Source organism: Microtus oregoni, unplaced genomic scaffold, assembly GCF_018167655.1.
Source record: "Microtus oregoni isolate MIOR12 unplaced genomic scaffold, Mior012 000077F_ref0000221, whole genome shotgun sequence".
Taxonomy (NCBI): Eukaryota; Metazoa; Chordata; class Mammalia; order Rodentia; family Cricetidae; genus Microtus; species Microtus oregoni.
In genome coordinates, this window is record NW_024544029.1 from 5,801,737 (window position 1) to 5,826,249 (window position 24,513).

The 24,513-nt window shown below is 45.4% G+C and overlaps 1 protein-coding gene across 2 annotated transcripts in view; it reads left to right on the forward strand.

Moving 5' to 3' along the window:
* The window catches only part of Lima1 (LIM domain and actin binding 1), a 114,963-nt gene extending 98,383 nt beyond the window's left edge, over positions 1–16,580 (forward strand). For both annotated transcript variants that reach the window (XM_041642497.1, XM_041642498.1), the window contains 3 exons: positions 766–875; positions 10,291–10,424; positions 13,272–16,580. In XM_041642497.1, the coding sequence (XP_041498431.1) occupies positions 766–875; positions 10,291–10,424; positions 13,272–14,268 (1,241 nt within the window). In that variant the 3' untranslated portion in view covers positions 14,269–16,580. The remainder of the gene's footprint in view (positions 1–765; positions 876–10,290; positions 10,425–13,271) is intronic.
* The last annotated feature ends 7,933 nt before the right edge of the window (positions 16,581–24,513 follow it).

Consider the following 24,513-nt stretch of genomic DNA (forward strand, 5'->3'; position numbering starts at 1 on the left):
TTTATTTATTTATTTTCATGAGGACTCAGGCCAGCTTGTGGGAGTCTGTGCTCTTCTTCACTAACGGGTGTCGGGGATTGAACTCAGGGCCTCCGGCTTAGTGGTAAGGGCTTTCACCTCCAGAGCCATCTTGCTGCCCCAATTTTAGACTCAGGAATTTTGTTTAAATGGTCTTTTACCAGCTGTGTGAATGGCTTTTCCATATCTTCCGAGTTTCATTGGGACATACATACACTGGCAAGAACTTAATTTATTTGCTGTTGCTTAAATAATTAGAAAGAAAACCTTTATGTGGTATTTTCATTATTGACATCTGCTTAAAACTAATCCAAAGCAAACTGTTCATAGTGGCACACCTTCAGTCCCGGCGCTTGGACAGAAGAAGCATAGTAAATCTCCAGCCTGGTCTACATAACAAATTCTACCCCACCCAGAGCAAGACCCTCTTCAGCTTCAGCTGAAGCGCCGCAGAAGAAATCATTGGGAGTATGCCAACTACCAAAACCAGCAAAATCTATACACAGCCTTAAGGAATGGCAGTCGCCTCAGAGCAGAATGTCACACAATGTTTGTGTCCCAGCTGTGTGCTGGCAGCCTGACTCCTGGGGGAGCCCAGGGCGATTTCAGTTTAGAACCTCTTCCACAGGAAAGCAGGTTTTTTTTCTGAGGCTAAGATGACTGGTTCCTGTGGGAACCATGCTTTTCTTCCCAAAAGAGCCTTGCTCCGAGCTACTCTAAAATGCCTGCCTTCATTGACTCTATCAGGTGCCTCCCAGGTGAAGAGTGAGGCCCCGCAGCCTGTGCACCCCGAGCCACTGAGTCCTGATGCCAGAACCTCCAGTCTTCCGGAAAGTTCTCCTTCCAAAACGGTGAAGGTATGGTAGTGCTTGCTTGTCGAGTCCTAGACTCTTATTTCTGGTTCCATGTTTTGCAGTTTTTATCACTCTGTTCAGCATTACCTGTTTTGGCTGTCCTCAATATGATGCCAGGAAAGGTATGCCTAAGGGTCATTTTCAGGGGCAGGAGAAAGAGCTCACTGGGTAAAAAACACCCACTGTTCTTCCAGGGGACCCAGGTTCAATTCCCAGTACTCACTCCAATTCCAGATGGTCCACCACCCTCTTCTGGCCTCCTGGGACACACACACACACACACACACACACAGAATCACTTTCAGCCAGTTATGGTAGCACACACCTTTAATCTCTCAAAAAGCAGGTGAGCATGTCTCTTGAGTTCCAGGCCATTCAAGTCTGTTAGTTTGTCACGGTGGCTTCCGGCTGTAATCCTGGCATTCAGGAGTCTGAAGCAGGGTTGCTGTGAGTTCAGAGGTGAGACAAGATTTGCCATAAGTTTAAGGCAAACAAGATAACAACAAAACGGGGGATGGAGAATATCTGAGATTTGCTGGCCAGCCAGTCTAGCCAAATAGATAAGCTTAAGGTTCGGTTAGAGACTTTGTCCCAAGAAATAAGATGGGAAGTGACTAATCCTAGCATTCGGGAGGCAGAGGCAGACAGATCTCTGAGTTTGGGGCCAGCCTGGTCTACAAGAGCTAGTTCCAGGACAGGCTCCAAAGCTACAGAGAAACCCTGTCTCAAAAAACCAAAAGGAAGGAAGGAAGGAAGGAAGGAAGGAAGGAAGGAAGGAGCCAGCAAGTATAAAAAAATGAACCGAGAGTCTAGAGTGCAGCTGAGTGCCCCAGCTAGACCGCACAAGACCATGCCTGGCACCAACGGAGTCTCAGGAGTTGAACCAGTGCCTGTATTCTGCTTGACTCTGTCCAGAGATCGGCTCTCGGTGCTCCGTCTTCCCAGGGTCTGAAGGCTGGAAAGGTAGCCAGTGCCGTACATGGCCTTCCTTCCCACAGCTCTGCCCACATGTCAACATTTGGGTTGTGGTTCTGAATCAAAAATCGATTTTTAAAAAAGTGGTGGGGGAGGTGGCTAGAGAAATGGGAATGAGCACTTAACACTGGAGCAGAGGACCCGAGTCTGGTCCCAGCATCTATTGCACACAGATTACAGTCACCCTTAACTCCATTTCCAAGGAGATCCTACACCTCTGGCTTCCTTGGACATCTGCACCTACATGCATTTCCAAACTCACAGACACATATACATTAACTTTAAAAATAATAATAAATTTTTTTAATTATTTATTTATTTATTATGTATACAATATTCTGTCTGTATGCCTGAAGGCCAGATGAGGGCGCCAGACGTCTTTACAGATGGTTGTGAGCCACCATGTGGTTGCTGGGAATTGAACTCAGGACCTTTGGAAGAGCAGGCAATGCTCTTAACCACTGAGCCATCTCTCCAGCCCCAATAATAAATTTTTTAAATGTAAAGACAGATAGAGGGGCTGGGCCCTAGCTTCATGGTAGAGTGCTTTCCTAATATGCAAGAACCTGGATTCCATCCTCGAGTTCTGCAAGAAAAAATCAGGCAGGGAAGGTGGTAAAGAAGACCAGTGCTGCCGGGCAGTGGTGGCGCACGCCCTTAATCCCAGCATTCAGGAAGCAGAGACAGGTGGATCTTTGTGAGTTTGAGGCCAGCCTGGTCTACAGAGTTGAGTTCCAGGACAGCTAGGGCTACACAGAGAAACTCTGTCTCAAAAAAACAATAAGTAGGGGGCTGGAGAGATGGCTCAGTGGTTAAGAGCACTGTCTGCTCTTCCAGAGGTCCTGAGTTCAATTCCCAGCAACCACATGGTAGCTCACTACCATCTGTAATGAGATCTGGCGCCCTCCTCTGGCGTATGAGTATACATGGAGGCAGAAAGTTGTATACATAATAAATAAATAAATCTTAAAAAAAACAATAAGTAAACAAACAAACAAAGAAGAAGAAGAAAACCTACCATTGCTATGATAAAACACCATTTCCAAAAGCAAGCTGGGGAGGAAAGGGTTTACTTGACTCACACTTCTGCATTGTAGTTCATTGTTGAAGGAAGCAGGGCAGGAACTTGGCGGCAGGAGCTGATGCAGAGGCCATGAAGGGAGTGTTGCTTACAGGCTTGCCCTTCTCCTAGAGCCCAGGATCACCAGCCCAGGGATGGCACCACCCACATGGCCTGGGCCCTCCACCATCAATCAGTAATTAAGAAAATGCATCCAGGAGGTGGTGGCCCATGCCTTTAATCCCAGCAACTGGAAGGCAGAGACAGGCAGATCTCTGTGAGTTTGAAGACAGCCTGGTCTACAGAGCAAGTTCCAGGTCAGGCTCCAAGACTACACAGAGAAACCCTGTCTCCCAGGCTTTGCCTACAGCCCAGTCTTATGAAGCTGTTTTCTCAGCTGAGGCTCCCACCTCTCAGATGACTCTCTAGCCAGTGTCAAACTGACATACAATTTGCCAGCACCATCAGTGAAATGACTCAGCAGATAATCCACATGACAAGCTGCTTGAGCCCACAAGAAAAGAAAGAACCAACTCCTGCAAGCTGTCCTCTGGGTTTTCCTAGTGTGTTACAATGCGCATGCACACTCACACACACACACACACACACACACACACACACACTTAAAAATAAATGAAAAAGAAAAGAGTAGCGAAGCCAGGCATAGTGGTGCATGCTTAAGCTGAGGCAGGAGGATAGCAAATTCCGGGCTAGCCTGGACTATGCATTGAGACTGACCCTTAAATGACTTCACTGACCTGGTTATGGATTCTGTGTAACCGAAGAATCGGAGCCCTGGTTGGTCCACGAACAAACATCTGGTACTGAGAACGATTGATTTCTCAACACGGTTCTGCTACCTTCCTTGGCCTGTTGGGCCAGATGACTTAGGACTTGCTTGTGCTGACCCAACACGAGATTGAGATCCTCCAGGCTCCGAACCATGAGTGCTCTGTAAAAGGACACATCACAAGGTCTCCTGAGTTGGTCCGAGAGGAAATACATGGGGCAGATCTCTTCGTGCTTACCTCGGAGCCATGGGCGCCTTTGTCCCTGGTCATGTCGTCATAGCTTTCACAGCCTGCCTTTACACACACTTCAGAATTTGAAGTTTGGGTGAGGACTAGAGTGCGTCACCCAGGTCCCTGTGTCTGTCGGTAGTCCAGAGCTCAGGTGCTGGTGTGCAGAGCCGGGTCTGGGACCTCATTTCATCTCCACTTTATTTACGAGCTGTTTGTTCTCTCTTGTTCAAAGTCCCCTTACAGTTTACAGGTAAGATAAAAGCTTTAGTAACTGTACAGAAAGGCCTGCTGGCGTAACTGGTCTCGTGGCCCTAGACTTTGCAGCAGAAGTTATGCCTCTACTTTAGAAAATTACATGCAGCTAAGAATACATTTGTTCACTCAAAATAGATTTCTGAATACCACGCATCCTGAGTCAGGGGAAGAGATCCGTTCTTAGTGCCTGTTACTGAAAAATAGGGCATCCTAGGCAGGGAACTCAAATAATTTCAAAGTTTAGTTCAGTTCCCAGCAACCACATGGTAGCTCATAAGCATCAGTAACTCCAGTTCCAGGGGATCCAGTGACCTCTCTGCCCTGGAGCACCAAGCACAGTTGCAGTGCACATAACATACATGTAGACAAAACACTCATACATATAAAATAAAAATAAAATTCTCAGGCGTGATATAGAGTCAGACGCCTTTCATGCCAGCGTGAGGAAAGCAAGAATGTTGTAGATTTTGAACACTGGCCACAGAGCTCATTTTGCAAGGCATGCGTAATGCTGACGAAGTTCAAGCTGCAAGCTTGTTCTCAATGAAGATAGTGTACTGACATCAGAACCTGTGGGCTGGAACAAAGGTCAGGTCTAGCCTACTTCAAGAAACTCTGGGACTTTTTAAATTTTTATGTCTCTATTTATTTTATTGTATGAATATTTTGCCTGCATGTATGTTTGCGTTGTATGTACCTGGTTCCTATGAAGGTCAGAAGAAGGTATCAGATCCCCTGGAACAGCAGTTACAGGTGGCTGTGAGCCACGGTTCGGATGCTGGGAATTGAACCTGAGTCCTCTGCCAGAGCAACCAGTGCTCTTACCCACTGAGCCACCTCTCCAGCCCCAACTCTGGGGATTTTTAACAACTTCTCAAAGATCATTTGAGACAGGGTTTCACTATTCTTCCCAGGCTGGCCTCAATTCACTGTAGTTCAAGTCTTATAATTCTCCTGTGTCTGCCTCCCGAGTACAAAGATTATAGGCATTTACCATCATGCTTGGCTTCTGGGGTTTTCAGTTCCTAATGACAGACAGGTTGGGGAGAGAGATCAAGACCCCAGAAGGAAGGAAAAGGCAAGAGGATGTGACCATCCTGAGGACCACCAACTTGTCCTCATTGTGCCAAGACAGCTGAGTCCCAGGTTCCTTCAAAGGGCCCTGCTGGCAGAGCTGGAAGGAGAGAGAGCACCACACACTGCTTGGCAGGACACACTATGTGGTGTCCCTTTCAGTACCTGCCTAGCTGTTCCCTGTGGGTAGAGATAAGAGGCTCAGTGGTTTTGTCGTGTGCTGCTGGGGATGTCAAGCCACAAAGCATGATAAGCAAGCTCTTTCCACTGAGCTGCCCTCCCCCAGCCTGGCTTTGTGCCCTTTAACAAAGCTATGACAGTTATGATTGACGGTCATGAGAATGTTGTCACTGCTTTTCCCGCGTCCTCACCTCTGCCCTCCTGCAGATAGTCTATTTATTAGAGGCAGCCTGTCTGGGATCTGAATGGTCCTGGGAACGAGTTCACAGAGAATTCCGCTCAGAGAAGCTGCAGGCTACACTGAGCTGGCTCAGCCATTTACTGCGTGGTAAAGAATTTCAGTTTTATTACCTAGTTATTTTGCGAAAACTGGAAGGAAGGAATGAACGGCATTTGTGGTATCCATCTGATGAATGGAGGTCGGGCATCAGTGCAGAATTTTTCTCCGATTTCATCATGTCTAAAGGCGTGGTTTCACTGCCCATGGCCAGCTGCTTCCCTTTCTCCTCATTCACAGATACTCCACCAATGGGGCCTTCATTAGACTGAAAAATATGTGTAAGACAAAATGCTGAAAGAATATAGATGAAGCCATGTAGATTCATTGGAAAATAGCCTTACATAGATAGATGCCCATCAAAAGAAGGTCTGTAATATTCCTCATATGTTGATTAATATAGATTATTTCTATGTTACCCCATTCATTTCAGAATGTCGTGAAGATAGTATCTACATGTTTTAATTTGAAATCAAGTGAGGACTAAAGCTTGATGCATGTGTGAGGACTAACATCTGCTCTCTCTTTCCAAAGAGTTGCCTTTAGTTACGGGAACTGAACAACCTCCCTGCACGGTGTAGAAAACAATGTTGGTCTGACTTGGGAGTTCCTGACTGTGTGTGTAACCTTGGTCAGGCTTCTGATGCCCCTCATGCTTCAGTATCTATGTGTGAGAAAGGGGGTGGAGGAACAGAAAGGAAAAAAAAAGTCTTTACTTACGCAATGAGAAAATATATTGTAAAGATAAAACACATCTAACGTTCTCATGTTGGCAGAGTTCTGAGCACGCTGTGCCGAGTCTGAACCTACCATGGAGACATGGGCAGGATGCATGCCAGGCCTCCGATAATGGGGAGTTTTCGCGCTGACTGTGCTTCCTGTTGCCTGAGTAGACATGGGGAAATTTCAGAAAAGTGGCTGAGAGCCCAGGATGGACAATTAAAGGGAAGGCCCAGCACAGCCACTGTGACTGGGAGCCTCTTCTGTTGTTTTATGACAGTAGAAGGTCCCTTGGGCAGCTGCTGCTGCACACGCCCGTAGCAAGAGAAGACGGTGGGTGAGACATGAATAGAAGTCACGGGAACCTGGTGGGCTGGCCAGCTAGAATCGCGGTCAGGCTGTTGACTAAGGCAGCAGGCTGTCAAGCTGATGTCAAGGAGGAGATGACTTTCCAGTGTATGTGGGAGGCTCAGTGAAGACAGCAGGTGTGGGTAGGTGGGAGGCGATAGAAGGCTGAAGAATTATTAACCAGACAACTCCTTTGTGTGGGTGAAGGTTCATAAAAGCTCTCTTTCTCTCGAGGCTGAATGTGTTCCAGGTAGATCTGAGAGGGCTGGGTTCTACCTCCCGGAACAGAGTTACTTGAAAGAGAATGTGGTCTTATTCTTGGATCCGAGTCTGAGTTTCAGCTCGGTTGCACTCGAATGCTCCAGGGCACACCAAATGCTGTGTATTCATTAAAGGTTCCTATTCGTCTCTTCCAGCTTCTGCGTCCTGCTCCTGGCACCTAATCTCTGCTCCTGCCTTCACTTTCCTCCTAATGTGAGCAAAACCTTCACTGTCTCTCAGGTTCTCCTTTCTGTACCCTGGGCTGCATCCTTCCTTGGTGTGTTCTTTCTGTGTGTGTGTGTGTGTGTGTGTGTGTGTGTGTGTGTGTGTGTGTCTAAGCATGCTCTGTATCCTTTACTGTTGTTCTCCCGAATCTATTTCAACTGTTGAAAATACAGAATCCACTCTTTGCAGCTGAGAAAGATTCTCACTCTGATAAGCACATTTATCCTATCACTTACTCAATTTGGACAGATTCTCTTTAGTAGCTCCAATGGTAGCATTATTCTCAAAGTTTATTCTGCATTTTAATCTAGGTCCTGCTAACTGAGCAAGAAAATACCCAGTCCTTGTAAAGAACACCTTATTAAAATGAGGCAACAATATCTCCCTCTAAATCTAATCCTATTAGAATGTCTATAAAAGAGCCCAACTGTGGTGGCTCACACCTTTAATCCCAGCACTTGGGAGGCAGAGGCAGGCGGATCTCTGTGAGTTCAAGGCCAGCCTGGTTTACAACAGCTAGTTAGTTCCAGGTCAGCTAGAGCTGTTACACAGAGGAATCCTGTCTGAAAGAAAAGAAAAGAAAAAGAAAGAAAGAAAGAAAGAAAGTCTGTTCTTCAAATAATGCCTTAGTGGCTGCCAACAGCCCTCACCACAGTAACTTGGGTCACCTTTAGGAACTTTCTATGACTGGTAGACTAAGTTAACCTGCAGCCTTCGGTTGGTTAATGTTTTTCTCTTTAGGGCTCTGCCCTTCCAGATAAAGGGATTGCTCTTGTCACTTCCACTCCATTTTGCACTTGTTCTTTTTGGAGGGAGGCAGCTTCAAGACAGGGTTTCTCTGTGTACTTTGGAGCCTGTTTTTTTTTTTTTTTTTTTAAACTTTTTATTTATTTAACTTTATTATGTTCGTTGGTGTGAAGGTGTCAGATCTCATGGAACTGCATTTTCAGACAGTTGTGAGCTGCCATGTGGGTGCTGGGAATCGAACCCGGGTCCTCTGGAAGAGCAGTCAGTGCTCTTAACCGCTGAGCCATCTCTCCAGCCCCCTGGAGCCTGTTTTGGAACTAGCTCTGTAGACCAGGCTGGCTTTGAACTCAGAGATCCGCCTGCCTCTGCCTCCCAAGTGCTGGGATTAAAGGCGTGCACCACCACCGCCTGGCTAGCTCTTTTATTCTTAAATCCTTTGGATTTGCCAGTCATTTTATTAAGCTTAGTTTTATAGATCTTCACTTTCATTTTATATTTGTTTCTGCCTCCATTTTCTACCAAGCCTACTTGGAAAACAATCCCCACTTTTTTATTTTGTTCCTGTAGCAAATATGCAATTGGCATGATATTTTTTGTTTGTTTGTTTTTGTGGGTCTATCTTCAGAATTATTAAGTCTTTTCTGTCTATAACCTGGTCCTTTGGGGCTTAACTAAATTCTGGTTCTGGGCCTAGGGATTAATTTGCACTATTTACCATCTTATGTTTTCTGCTGAGAAGCCAAGTTCATCTAAGCCCCACAGGGGACACCTAGGAACCTGTGAGAGTTGCCTGGCCACCTAAATTGCATTCTTCCTCTATTGCCTGAGATGTTTGTCAGGTCAGGGACAGCAAGCTCTGCCACCTTCAGTGGCCAGGTTAGACTGTTTATCATGTAAATGCTCATAATCTGTTTTAGAATTCTGGCTTTTATCAAGGCTACAATAGCAAACTGGGGGAGGGGTTTAGGGTCTCAGGAAGTGTAGGCTTGCTCAGACTTGATGGGTAGCCAAGGATGGCCTTGAATTTATGATCCTTCTGCTCCCACCTCTCACTCAAGTGCTGGGATTACAGACATGTACAGCCATGCCCAGTTTGATTCTGTGTTGAGCTATGAGCCCAGATCTGCCAGCCCCCAGCTCTTCTATTTTTAGAAACTGAATTATTGTGTTGAGCTGCATGGCAGCTCTTATCCCACAGTTTGTAAGCAGCTCACAGACTTGTCGTCATTAACTATATAGCATTGCCCAGGGCATTGCTTTAGTCTCTGCTAGTTTTCGGGCGAGTTATAGGCAGTTTAGTAGGCTATGCTTCCTTCTGGAATCCAGGTGCTGTGGTTTGTTTCTCTTACAAATTATTGCATTTGTATGTCACTTTAGGCTTGTTTCAAAATATGCCTAACTTGAGGCTGGCAAGATGACTTAGCAGGTAAAAAATGCTTAATGCCAACCCTAAGGACCTGAGCTCAATCCCCAGAACCCATATGGCAGGAGAGATCAAACTCCCCAGAGTTGTACATATACATTGATAAAAATAAAGTAATAGTAAGTGTAAAAATGTTTTTTAAATATGCCACATTTAGATGTAATGCCTTATACATATAATCTTGGCACTTGGGAAGTAGAGGTAGGAAGATAAAAGTCATACCTGGAAATAATGAGTTTGAGAACCACTTGGGTAATATATAAATCTGTCTAAAAAAAAAAAAAAACTAGAATAAAACCTGTAGAGAGAAAAAAAATTAAAAAAAAAAACCTGTAGAGAGTAATAAAAGATGTTCCAAAGAAATTGAAATGCCTTTACCCGATTCCCTAAGCTTAATGCTTTTGTTTTGCTTGAACACCCGACACCCCACACCCCAAGGCTGCTGTAATCGGCTCCTTTTACTTGCCACATGGATTGAATTTCTTTCTTCTGTGCTGTGATTTTACTTTCTCTTACTCCCTGCCCTTCTAACTACAGCTCTCCATCCTTAATGTTCCCTATAGGAGTGTGTGTGTGTGCGCGCGTGTGTCTGTGTGTGTTAACTTGTCTACCCCTTGCTCTGCATCACAGTCCAAACCCACCTGACCTCGAAGGCTTCTATACTCAGAGCAGCCTCACAATTTGGTACAGAAATTCAAGAGAGCCTCCCAGTTCTAACAAGTCAGCTGTAGAAGCTGAGCAGGTGTAGTGCCTGTGAAAATGACCCAGAGATAAACTAAACCCCCTCTGCCCGTCTCAGCATCTGCCCGGTCATCACTGTGGACGCTGACGTTGTCCGTTCCCTTCTCTAGAAGTTTCAGGCACCTGCAAGAGAGACCTGTGTGGGGTGTCAGAAGACCGTGTACCCCATGGAGCGTCTCCTGGCCAACCAGCAGGTGTTTCACATCAGCTGTTTCCGCTGCTCCTATTGCAACAACAAACTTAGGTAAGTCAGTCCCGAACAGGCCTCTCTGCATAGTGAGAGCTCGCGGGGACTCTGGCTTGTAGCACACACTGTTGGTCCTGAGGCTCCCAGGAGAGGGACAGCTCCGTCACACAGAATGATGATGATGTTGAGGACTCCTTGATGCATTGATGTGTGAGAACTGAAGCCTAAAATACTATGAACTGCTAATAAAACCCCTCACCCATGACTAGATTTAGTAGTGTTTTCCTGTGGTGCCTTTGAACCATAACCTTAAATCCTAAGGCATGGCATGGGCTTGGAATCCCAGCTACCGTGGGACATTGAGGCAGGAAGGCCTCAAGCTCATGGCCTGCCTGGACAACTTAGTGAAACCATGTCTCAAAGAGTGAAAAAGAAGGCCGAGGGTATAGCCCAGTGGTAAGCTCCTGAGTTCAATCCTCACAGTGGAGAAAGTAGGGGAAGGGCCCTAAAGCAAAACTGTCAATATGGAGAAATATTTCATATTACTTTTTTTGTTTTTTGGTTTTTCGAAACACAGTTTCTCTGTAGCTCGTGCAATCCACCTGCCTCTGCCTCCTGAGTGCTGGGATTAAAGGCGAGCACCACCACCGCCCAGCACATTACTTAATTTTAAATTGCATAGTTTCAGAAAGGAAATATCCAAAATGTTGTTTCTCCATCTTTCCTTCCCAAACAAGTATCCTAGAACACTTTTGAAAGATGTTCTGGCATCTACAAGGGTTCTTACGTTTGTTTTAAGATTTATTTATTGTGTATATAGTGTTCTGCCTGCATGTACACCTACAGGCCAGAAGAGGCATTAGGTCTCATTTTAGATGGTTGTGAGCCACCATATGGTTGCTGGGAATAGAATTCAAGTCCTCTGGAAGAGGAGCCAGTGCTCTTAACCTCTGAACTATCTCTCCAGCCCCACCTATGGGGTTTTGTAGCTCACCGCAGCTAGAGCCAGAGTGGTAGCTCTATCTAGATAATGCTCCTTACACTGCATCAAGATCTGCCTCTGGGATCTCCACTCTAGTTCTTTCTCTGCCCATTGAATTAATTTTTAAAATTTATTTATTTGTTTATTGGTTTTTCTTTTTTTCTTTTCTTTTTTTTTTTTGTTTATTGGTTTTTCAAGACAGGGTTTCTCTGTATAGGTTTGGCTGTCCTGAAGCTCACTCTGTAGACCAGACTTGCCTCAAACTCAGAGATCCATGTGCTTCTGCCTCCTGAGTGCTGGCTTAAAGGTGTACTCTACCACTGACCATCTTTGAATTAATTTTTTTTCAACAAAACATGTATCTCTTTTGGGGGAATGCTGTCATTGCTATCACCCTTTAATTTTTTTTTATATACATATGAGTGTTTTACCTGCAGGTATGTCTGCACCACATGAATGCCTAGTGTCTGCATAGGTTAGACAGGGCATCAGATCCCCTGGAACTAGAGTTACAGATGGTTGCAACCTATCATGTGGGTGCTGGGTCCTCTGGAAGAACAGCCAGTGCTTAACCTCTTCAGCCATCACTCCAACCCCTGTTATGATCCTTTAAAAGCCATTACAGTGGGCTGAGCATGGTGGCGCACCTTTAGTTCCAGCACTCGAGAACAGAGGCAGGTGGAACTCTGTGGCTTCAAGTCTAGCCTGGTCTACATAGAGAGATTCTAGCTGTTTTGGTTTTCAAGGTTTCTCTGTAGTTTTGAAGCCTGTTCTGGAACTTGCTCTGTGACCAGGCTGGTCTCCAACTCACAGAAATCTGCCTGTCCCTGACTCCCAAGCCATGGGATTAAAGGCATGCTTCACTACCACCTGGCTGTGAGAGTCTATCTTAAAAAAAAAAAAAAAAGTTAAGGCTGGGCAGTGGTGGCACAGGCCTTTTATCCCAGCACTCAGGAGGCAGAGAGAGGCGGATCTCTGTGAGTTCAAGTCAAGACCAGCCTGATCTACAGAGTTCCAGAACAGACTTCAAAGCTACATAGAGAAACCCTGTCTTGAAAAACAAAACAAAAAACAAACAAAAAAAAATTAAAATGGGTAAGGCATATCCATCTCCTGGCTCCTTCTCCTATAGGCCATGACTTGCCAGTCAGGATTAGACACTAAGTGCTAAGTTTTTCAGCACATTGTATCCATCCTTACAGAGTTGTGCTTTTAAGGTTAGCAAAATTAGAAACTAGGACGAAAAAGATAGGAGTTACAGGTTATAAATACTGTAATGTATGGCTGATCAGAGCCAAGTGGGATTACCTAGGGAAGACTCACAGAGAAGTAATTGTTAAACATTTTGATAGAGAATGAAATCATTTGGAAATGAGGAATTGCATATTGGTAAGGAGAGAAACCAGTGAAGGTTTGACCGAGGGAGTGATCGATCATCTTGTCTTGTGTAAAGATAAAAACAGACAGTGCCTCACCAGAATCAGAAGGATTTCAAGTTCAAGGCCAGCCTGGGTCGCGCACCACGCGCTCAGGCCCTCCCCAGAAAAAGAAAGAAAGAAAGAAAGAAAAGAAAAGCTCTTAAAAGAAGATAAGGTATCCTGGGCATTGGTGGCATGCATCTTTAATCCCAATCCCGTGGGTTGGGGGCAGAGGCAGGCGGATCTCTTGAGTTTAAGGCTAACCTGAAGGGGAGAGAGAGTAAGGTATTTACGATATGTTATTAAGTTATTATGATAGGGCATTTATGTGCTTTTAAAGATATTTTCCTGGGACCAGAGATAGAGCTCAGTTAATACAGTGTTTACCTATATGTTCCCAGCACCTACCCCCACAGCAGGACAGGAGACTTTCTCCCGTCTTAGGTTGAAGCCTGCTGATATAAATCAGACTCACTGACTTTATGTCTTCTCTTTTGATGACAGTCTAGGGACATATGCCTCCTTACATGGAAGAATCTACTGCAAGCCTCACTTCAACCAGCTCTTCAAGTCTAAAGGCAATTATGACGAAGGCTTTGGGCACAGACCGCATAAGGCTCTTTGGGCAAGCAAAAGTGAAAATGAAGAAACCACAGAGAGACCAGCCCAGCCTCCAAATGCAGGGGAGACCCCCCATAGCCCCGGGGTAGAAGATGCCCCCATCGCTAAGGTGGGTGTCCTAGCTGCAAGTATGGAAGCCAAGGCTTCCTTTCAGAGGGAGAAGGAAGATAAGCCAGCTGAGACCAAGAAACTGAAGATCGCCTGGCCACCCCCAGCTGAGCTTGGCAGTTCAGGAAGTACCATCGAGGAAGGATTCAAAGTCTCTAAGCCCAAGTGGCCTCCTGAGGAGGAAACTGGCAAGGCGGAGGCTCCCGAGGACGTAGACCTGGACCTGAAGAAGCTGAGGCGCTCTTCCTCGCTGAAGGAGCGGAGCCGGCCATTCACTGTAGCAGCCTCTTTCCGAACCTCTTCAGTCAAGAGCCCCAAGACGTCTCCTCTCGGGAAAAGCTGGAGCATGTCAGAGCAGAATGAGGAGTTTGGAGGAGGGTTAGTAACAGAAAGGAAACGCATGGAAAGTGCCGAAGGCCCTGGGCAGAATGGAAATGTGGACAAGGCACGCCGCCAGAGCAGGGATTCCGCCAGGGAGGAAGCGGTGAGGAGTAAGGACATTCATGGTGTTGAGCTGGAGAGTGAGAATTTCATAGAAAACGGAGCAAACATAGATGATGATAGCAATGACCTCACGCAGCAATCACCACTAGAACCCGAGTCTCCGAGTTGGTCCCGCTTTGTGGACACCACTCCTACTAAAGAATTCACTACCCAGAATCAAAAATCTCAAGATGTTGGGTTCTGGGAGGGGGAAGTGGTCAGAGAGCTGTCTGTGGAGGAACAGATAAAGAGAAATCGGTACTACGACGAGGATGAGGATGAAGAATAACAGAATGCCGTGGTGCTGGCCTAAAACTCCCACAATGCTAGTCTCACTTCCCTTTATCAAGTGGTGCGCAGAGACAGGCAGCTTGGCGCCAACTGGCATCTATGTGGGAGCCACTTGGGAAAGAAATTCCTGCTACCAAAACAGAAAACAAGCAAAGAGAATCCATTCTAAGTGCATTATTGAAACTCCATTTTAAGCCTGGTATGGTGGTAGACACCTTTAATCACAGCACTCAGAAGGCAAGGCAGCAGATCTCTGAGTTCGAAGCCAGCCTGATCTACAAAGAAGTTCTAGAACAACCAGAGCTGCACAGAGAAAACCCATCTCAAAAACTCAAAAAGGAAGAAAAGGAGGAACAAGAGAGAGAAAGAAAAGAAAGAAACTCCATTTTTAGCAGCGAAGAATGCATAAGGGCTAAGCAGGGATTCTCTGGGTAATGCAGCCAGCGCCCACTGCATTCCCAAAAGTCAATATTAAAATGTCTAGACAGGGACACATTTTCACACTACAAATAAAACCATTGTGGAATTGGAAACAAACAGAACAGATTTAGGTGCCTACATATCATGACCAGAAGCACTTTAGTATAAAGGGCAAGTGTAGATATTTTTACCAATTTCCTTTTTTAGTACTCAATGTTAAATCAAGTATTTAGTCTTTCAAAATTTTTTTATGCATTTCCTCCCTCTGGTAGATATGGGAAACTATCGCTTTGCATCCTGCTCTCTGCATTTTTGATTACTGAGGTATTATACAGCCACCTGTGGCCCAGTGAGATGGCTCACTGACTAAAGGTGCTTGCTACACAAACCTGGCCACCTGAGTTCCATCCACAGCACCCACGTAAAGGTGAGCGAGCAGGCACCACAAAGTTATCATCTGACAAATGTGCCCTGTGGCACACACGCCCATCAAAAATAATAAACAATCAAAAAAGATAAGCCACCCTTCCTAAATAATTTAGAGACAAAGACCAGCCTATATGCTTTAGTGCTTGGAGAGACCCAGCTGTACCCAGACTGTAGCATTTGCCAATGTGTTTGTCTGATCTCTAGGTGATTGCCTCCTCTTTTTGGTGGCTTCTTACACTTTACTGAAAGCTGAAATGTTTTGTTTTGTTTTTTGTTTTGTTTTGTTTTTTCGAGACAGGGTTTCTCTGTGGTTTTGGAGCCTGTCCTGGAACTAGCTCTTGTAGACCAGGCTGGTCTCGAACTCACAGAGATCCGCCTGCCTCTGCCTGGGATTAAAGGCGTGCGCCACCACTGCCCGGCCAGCTGAAATGTTTTTATAATACCTTTGGATTAGTGTTCACCATGCTCCCTGTAGAACACAATGAAGAGGACTCCAGGAGAGATAACAGGAGGGACAGCCTGAGCTCAGACCTCCTAATGCCTATCAGCTCCGAGGCATTGATTTTTATAGCAGATAATATTTCCAGGGTTAGATTAAATCAGTTTTAGGTACTTCTTCTTGGATGGTGGCCTAGCTTGAGTCTCTGGTGTGCTAGAAGACAGGGCTGAAAGCCACTGACAGGAGGAAGTTTATTTCCTCATGCAGGTCGTAGTCTGTGGTCCTCAGGGGAAGCCGGGCAGGAATCTGGAGGCAGGAACGCTGCTCACTGGTTCAGTTTCCACGTCTTACTCAGCTTGCTTTTGTGTACAACCAGGGCCTCCTGCCCCGGGGTGACTCTGCTCACAACAACAGAACCCACAGACTGAGATTCCCAGACCATTCATTCTGTTTCTCAAGTTGGCAAAAACCAGCCCAGGTAGTTTTCTCTGGCTTTAGAACATTCTGAGTGAGTACAGGGTACATTTGTTAAATGTGGCTGATAGCACGAATCATGTATGGGGGGTGTTTTTAAGGTAGAGGCCTTTGGGCATTTGTGGAGATGTTAGATAATGCTTCCTTATAGTCTTTAGCCTAAAACTTTTTTATTCAATAAAGCTTTAAATTTACATTTCAACTTTCCACTGTTCGTTCGTTTCCATTGTTAGGGTCTCGGGTCTCCTGACCTTCTCTAACGTCAGCAGTTTGAGGGGGAATGTGCTGGAAATCCATTTCACCACTAGATGGTGACATTGAGCTGAATTGTGAATTTTCATCCACCCTGAAGGAAGACAAAAATTTTCTGGAAAATTGCAAGTAATTTGGCAAGAGAATTAGTATGTACTTTCAAAATGAGCTGTTTGTTTTGCCAATTCCAATTCCAATGGTGGTTTTTACTGTTTTATTGTATTCAACATTTAGTAATTCACCTTACAATTATGCCTAACATGCAAAATATAATTTCCAACCATCTCTGCTGAAAATGCCTGTTTTTCAGTCTGTGTGTGAGCATGTTTAGTTGTCTATTTCTTCTGCAGAGTTGACTGTTCAAGCGTTTGCTTCTGTTGTTAATTTGTTGTTTTAATACTACCCTGGAAAACCAGGTGTGGTGGCCCATGCCTATAATCCCAGGACTCAGGAGGCTGAGACAGGAGGATTACTGTGAGTTGGAGGCCAGCCTAAGCCACAAAGTAAGACCCTGTCTCAACAAAACAAAGCAAAAAGAGACTGGAGAGATGGCACAGCATTTTAGAGTGCTTGCTGTTCTTCAAAGGACCCAGGTTTAGCTCCCAGCACCCGCATGGTGGCTCACAACCATCCTAATTCCAGTTCTAGAGGGTCTGACACCCTCCACTGACATCCACAGATATATATCTATCCAACCAAAATATACACTTAAATGAAGATTATAAGCAAGCTGGAGTGGTGACTTGTTCTATCATCCCAGCATGCAAGATGCAGAGGCAGTTTTCTATGATTGGATTTTTTTGGGGATGTAGGTATACTTTGGGGACAGTTTGTTATATCATTCAGCATCTTCTCTAGTCTTTTTTGGTTTTTTCGAGACAGGGTTTCTCTGTAGCTTTGGAGTCTGTCCTGGAACTAGCTCTTGTAGACCAGGCTGGTCTCGAACTCACAGAGATCCGCCTGCCTCTGCCTCCCGAGTGCTGGGATTAAAGGCATGTGCCACTCTTCTCTAGTTTTATGAATATATGGCAAAGTACCCCTGCTCTTGCCTTCATCCCTTGCTGAAATCTACTATGCTCAGTGAAGATTTGGTGCACCAACTTCACTGACACAGGAAATACCCGGGCCTGGCCTGCGCTTCACTGCCCCTACTGTGTACCTTCCCCTTTGATCTCTCCACCTTGCACAGACTAAACACGCTGGATTTTGTACAAAGCAATTTGAGTGCCGTGGACAGCCACTGGATGTCACCATGTGGCGGGGCTTCCTGGACTGAGGTTACTGTTTCTGTGCCTTTCAGTGGATGAGACAGACATCATTACTATGAAGGTATAAAGAATGAAACAAAGTCACTGGGTTTGATATACTATTGTCTCTGTCATGAGAATGGCCCAGTAACACAAACATCTTTAGAAAACAGTACAGTCCTAGAGTCAAACAAAAGAGGGTACCTCTTTTGTTTCCTGTGGGGAAGGCAGGAAAAGGGGCCATCTTTGGACTACATAGGGTTCAGGAGACCGTTCCTGTCTGCTGTAGATCAGCCAGCAGCTGGCTGTTTGGACAACACCAGGCTGTGTGAAACTGCTTTACGTGAGATCTCTGTCAGAAATGGCGGCTAGCTGGAGACCTGTTCAGGGTAGAAGTCAGCAGGGCGAAAGGGCGTCTCCCTCAGGGTTGGCAGTTCCCAGTTCCAGAGGTTCATAAGCTGGGTTACTGAGACTCTCTGGGGTGTCAGCTAGAGGCCAACGCCCAGGATTTAGACTGGCAACTCTGAGGCTGTCCGTCAGCCAGGGTTTACATTTCCTAAGTCTCACCTGCTGCCTTTGGCTCCTCACAGCCTCTCTACTGCAGTCTCAGCTTCTCTGTCATCTCTCATTTTCTAGATACTTCTGCCTCTGCTGTGGCTTCTCACAGTCTACCCTAGATCAGGACTCCTACATTCCACTCGTGAGCCCTTTCCTCCCAATAAGCTTTGTGTGACTAAGGTATATAGATGTATAAAGTAGGTATACAAACAAAATGTTTAATGATAATAAATCATATATAAAATGGCGGGAGAAGGAGTTGAGACAGGATTCATCCTGCCTGTCCTGGAACTCACTTTAGACCAGATTGACCTAGAACCCACAGAGATCCACCTGTCTCTGCCCCCCCCCCCAGTGTTGGGATTGAAGGCGGGCACCACCACGCCCAACTGAATTATTTTTATGTGTAGGAGTTCTTTGCCTGTATGTGTATCTGTGCATCACATATGTGACTGGTGCCATGGAGGCCAGAAGAGAAAACTGATCCCTTGCAACTGGAATTACAGATGGTTATGATCTGTTATGTGGGTGCTGGGAATTGAACTTGGGTCCTCTGGAAGAACAGCCAGTGCTGCCCTGAGCCATCTCTCCAGCACAAGTATTTAGTTAGTTAGTTAGTTAGTAGTTAGTTTTTTGAGACAGGGAACTTTGGAGCCTGTTCGGGAACTAGCTCTTGTAGACCAGGCTGGCCTCGAACTCACAGAGATCCGCCTGCCTCTGCCCCCCAAGTGCTGGGATTAAAGGTGTACACCACCACCGCCCAACAAGCAAGCCTGGGTCTTTAGCAACAACATGTTTTTAACTGCTAAATCGTTTCTCCAGCCCCTGCATATTAAATCTTAATCTTTGATATTTGTGGTAGTTTGAATGTAATTGGCTTTCATAAACCTATAGGGAGTAGCACACTATTAAGAAGTATGGCCTTGTTGGAGTAGGTGTGGCCTTGTTGAAGGAAGTGTGTCACAGTTGTGAGGGAAGTCTCCTTTGCTCAAGGTTTGCTCAGTATGATGCTCAGTTCACTTCCTGTTGCCTTCTGAGCCAGCCCATGTCTACCTGCACACTTCCATGCTCCCCACCACCTCAATTAAGTGTTTTCCTTTATAAGAGTTACCATGGTGTCTCTTCACAGCAATAGAAACCCAACTAAAGCATCTTCAACACTTTTTTTTTTTGAGACGAGTCTCAATCAGCCTGGCTGATTACCTCTATTTCCTGAGTGCTAGAAATGTAATAGTTATATTTTAATAATTTAATAGTTAGCGTTTATAATTTTCAGTACATGCACCCCACTTCACATATTTAGCACAAATGGCAGAATTAAGAGGCTGGAAAATCAATGATCACCCTTAGCTCTGGTGATTCTCTGCAATTGTTTTTCTTTGTTTGAGACAGGGTCTCCTTATATAAGTTTCCTGTCCTGGAACTCAAGTGTGAAGACCAGGCTAGTCTCCAACTCCTGTCGATCTGAGTACTGAGATTAAGTGTGTCCCACTACACCGGGCAGTCTCTGGAACTTTTGTGTGTGTATGTGTGTAGCTGATGGGGTTTGAACTCAGGTCCTCTTATTAGCATAAACCCTCTTACCCACTGAAGCATCTCACCAAACCCTTCCCTGACCTCTTCACTAGCCTTTCTGCTGCCATTGCCAGAAACCTTGGGTTTTGTCTGATTTTTGTGTTTGTGTGCTGATCAGGACAATGACCATAAGAAGTCTTTATTTGGGCTGGGCGGTGGTGGTGCACACCTTTAATCCCGACAATCAGGAGACAGAGGCGGGCGGATCTCTGTGAGTTTGAGGCCAGCCCAGTCTACAGAGCAAGTTCCAGGACAGACTCCAAAGCTACACAGAGAAACCCTGTCTCAAAAAATGAAAAAAAAAAAGTCTTCATTTTGGCTTCATGTTGTAAACTAGAGGTTGAGTAAACAGAGTGGCCTCCCACACTAATACAAAAAAAAAAAAGCAGCTGTATAGCTTGAAGAAGGGTTGGCACACTTTGATCCGATTATAATTCCAATTATAGCCTTGTATATGCTACCAATCGCAAACCTTAAATTCCACCAATTTCAGGCTTTTTATTGAGTCACTGAAGAGATACTTTTTCTCCTCTCCCTCCCCTGTGCTGAAAGAGAATTGCTGCAAGGTCAGTAGAGCTACGTAGAACTTAGAGGGTTGTCTTGGTGAGCAGGGAGTTCCCCAGAGCCCATACGAGCTGCTTGAAACAGTCATGACTGGAGTAAGGTCTCTCGAAGCAGTGTCATGCCGTTTTCACCATGGTTACAATGTTACTGGTAGTGGAAGGTATCTATGCACGATTCAAAGGAACTGGGTTGTCATGGTGACAGTTCAGCTGACCATCAATAGAAGAGTAGATTGATTAACAACTCTTGGTTAAATCAAGTCAGCTAGGCACAAGTGGAGGGCCTGCCAGCTGTCGATCAAAGGGTAAAACTGGCTGGTTCTCAAGTGTTCAGTTTATTTGAAGTAAATATTAAAGGGTTCTTAAAGTAAGGCCTATTATTAAAGCTCTTTAACAATGTTTAATTCCTAGCCAAATACTCTCAGGGAAAGTTAGAGTCTGCTCATTTGTCTCACTCTACCCTATATTCAATAGGAAAATGCTTTCTAATAAACTCATTAGAATTGGCATGTGCACCTTTGGGCATGCCATGCTCGAGCAAGACCATCATGAACCAATTCCTCCATTCTCAACTGCCACATTTTCTGTTTCCTGGTGCTCTGATTTGAGATCCCATGGAAGCAGAATGGTGTCTGTTCACTTCCTTTTAAAGTTGTTAGACTAATCTTGGTGTCACACAGAGAACATAGGAACAAAGAGAAAGTAACTTGGCCGGGTGGTGGTGGCGCACGCCTTTAATCCCAGCACTCAGGAGGCAGAGGCAGGCGGATCTCTGGGAGTTCGAGGCCAGCCTGGTCTACAGAGCTAGTTCCAGGACAGGCTCCAAAGCCACAGAGAAACCCTGTCTCGTAAAAACCAAAAAAAAAAAAAAAAAAGAGAGAGAGAGAGAGAGAGAGAGAGAGAGAGAAAGTAACTTGGCAAGGCAATTCCTTTCAGTAAAAAGGATACCCAAGAACCCAAACAGGACGGGTTATGGTGGCACGCATGTGTTTAAGTACTAGAGAGGCAGAGGCAGGTGGATCTCTATGAGTTTGAGGCCAGCCTGATCTACACAGTGAGCTCCAGGCCAGCCAGGGCTACACAGAGAAACCCTTGCCCCAGAAACAAAGCAACAAACAAAGATCCCAAAGGAGCTAGTGAGCACACTGAGACAGGACATTTCACTTGGCTTTTATTCTAATGTATGTGGTAACTGTATCTTTTCCCAATTGATTGGGGGCTTGTCTGGCCTCACAGGCTTTCAAGATTTACTAGTTCTTTTTATTTTATTTTATTTTATTTTATTTTAATCAGCCTATAGGAAATGAGGGAAAGTGGAAAAGAGTTTCATCCCATTAAGTTACTTAAGCTCCAAGAATGCTGCAAGGTTTTTATGTAAACAGATGTTTTACAGGTGGGGGAAAGGGTATTAAAACATTCTCATAAAGGTTTTACGAGGTAGTTTTGCATAAAAGTCTTACTAGGTAAACTGGGCTAATGGCACACAACTTAAACCCTGCACTCAGGAGGTAGAAGCAGGAAGACCTGTGAGTTTGAGGCCAACATAGTCTATAGAGTGAGTTCCAGGACTACACAGAGAAACTGTTTATCAAAGAGAAAAAAAAAATTGTCTTAGAAGGTAAACAAATAAAAGACCTGAATTTCTTGTTAGAAGCAAGGTTTTATTGGTGTTGTGTAACTGGTGATTTCTCTCCCACCTGCCAGTTCCCAAATAACTACTCTGGGGCTTAATTTTAATAAGCCTGTTAGCTCAGGCTTATTATTAACTAGCTCTTACAACTTAAATCATCCCGTTTCTATTATTCTCTATTTTGCCTCAAGGCTCATGACTTGTTACCTCACATCTTGCTTCTCCAGCAGCTGTTGGCATCTCCCCAACTCCACCTTCTTTCTCCCTGTATGCCTGTTTGAATTTCCCACCTGGTTATATTCTGCCTGTCTATTGGCCAAATCAGGTTCTTTACATTTGTTTTGTTTTGTTTTTCGAGACAGGGTTTCTCTGTTGCTTTGGAGCCTGCCCTGGAGCTAGCTCTTGTAGACCAGGCTGGCCTCGAACTCACAAAGATCCTCCTGCCTCTGCCTCTTTCAGCAAATCCTACTGGCGTGTGCCACCACAACCGGCCCAAATCAGGTTCTTTATTAACCAATGGTAATAAAACATATTCACAGCACACAGAGAGACATCCCACATTGGTGATGGAAAGAGAAGACTAATAATTGTTTCTTCTAAAGTCTATAAAAATTACAAGGTAGCTGGGAATGGAGAGATGGTACAGTGGATACTTGTTACTCTTACAGAAGACCCAGGCTTGGTTCCCAGCACCCACATGGTGGCTCACAACTATCTGTAACTTCAATTCCAAGGGATCTGGTGCCCTCTTTTGACATCCACAGGCACCAGGCACATCTGCAGTACATATACATTTGAGCAAAACATTTATATAATTAATGCACACACATAAGTAGTTGCCATAATACTAATTCTGAGTTTAGATGGACATGGCTTCAAGCCATTCAGGTGGCAGTGATGTCACTTATGAGTTTGTTAGAGCCAGGCGGTGGTGGCACACGCCTTTAATCCCAGCACTCGGGAGGCAGAGGCAGATCTCTGTGAGTTCAAGGCCAGCCTGGTCTACAAGAGCTAGTTCCAGGACAGGCACCAAAGCTACGGAGAAACCCTGTCTTGAAAAACAATAACAACAAAAATTGTTAGAAATGAGAGATGCGGAGCTGAGGGTGTGGCGCAGCCGGAGAGCATATACTTCATTTGTGCAAGGCCCCTGGTTGAATGCCCGACACCAAAAAAAGTAAATACAACTATGTGGGGTGGGTTCTGTTCTACAGCCTCCTTCAACCAGAGGGCCCAGAAAACTTAAAACCCACACTCCCTATGGGGCACAAGCTGAACTAAGGTTTGAAAAGCACCGAGGTGCGGTCTCATTGCAGTTGCTCTTCTATGACGCCCCCTCACCTTGATCCTTAAACTTAGCTTACTGATTGGAAAGTTACTTTGTTGTCCTCAGACCTAAAGTTAAGATTTACTTCTTGGAATTCCCATCACCACCCGTCCCTAGTTAGTTTCTGGCAATTAACCTTGTAGCTAGGTTTTAACTGATAGGGTTCAGGGTTCTCTGGCAACTGAAGGATAGTTTAGTTTTCTGAGAGTGCCTGGTCTATGGCTTGCTTCCTTGTTTGTGGAGATTCCTAAGAGTTCAATGTTCACTTGGAGCATTTACGATTGAGGTGGCTTGTAGGATAAGGAAATCAGGGCTCTGGAGGCTAAAGAGTCTCCCTTGTGGGATAAGGAAATCAGGGCTCTGGAGGCTAAAGAGTTTCTAGTTTCAGCTGCTTATCTGTATGACTCTGGACAAACTATTCTGCCTCTTTGGACTTCAGTTTATCCCTCCATAAAATCCTGCTACAGATTTCATAGGAGGCAGGAGTGGAAGAACCCCGGAACACATTCTTGGCAGTGCTTGCTACAAGACAGATCTCATTAGAAACGCATTTATTTATTTTTCTTTATTTCCCTTTTCCCCCATGGGGGACAAAGGGGAACTCTTTGGTTCGATACCGTGTTCAAACTGGTCTTAAAACTCACGACAATTCTCTTGCTTCAACCACGCAAGTGCTGGCTGAGATTACAGTTATGAAATACAAGCTCCCCTCCTCCACAGCCCTATTCAAAAGAGACTGGGGGTGAATGGGGTCTCACGTGGCTCAGGTTGGCCTTGAACTTGCTGGCAGCAGAGGACGACGTAATCCTCCAGCCTCCACCCGCCTGTGCTGGAATTACAGGGTTGTAATTTAAGGATAACTTAAGGCCCCACATTTTCTCTGAGAAAAAGTGACGGTGACTTTAAGACCTAAAGCAAAGAAGTAGGATGGAGACCGTGGAGGAGCATCAAAAAAGAGATTGAGATTAACAAATCTGTTTATGGTGAAATGGGTGGTAGTTAGAATCAGTTCGGACGAATGGCACAGCAGATCGGCTGGGACACAGGCGCTGGGAGTGAAGATCAGAATTGTATCAACTGGCTGGGAGCCAGGATTTGAATCTACTGGACTAGGAGGAATGTTTCCAGGAGGGAGAAACTAGCCCGAAGTAGGGGTGTGGCCGTGGCGGTGTCAAACGTGCTGCAAGAAGCTGGGCGGGGCTCAGGCTGCAGGTGAGAGGGCGTGGCAGAACGGGTGGGCGTGGCCAAGGCGAGCGGGACGAGCCGAAGCTAGGCCCCACCTGAGGGTGCCCGGGTTCCTGCGGCGGCGGAGTAGGCGGGAAGGCGAGA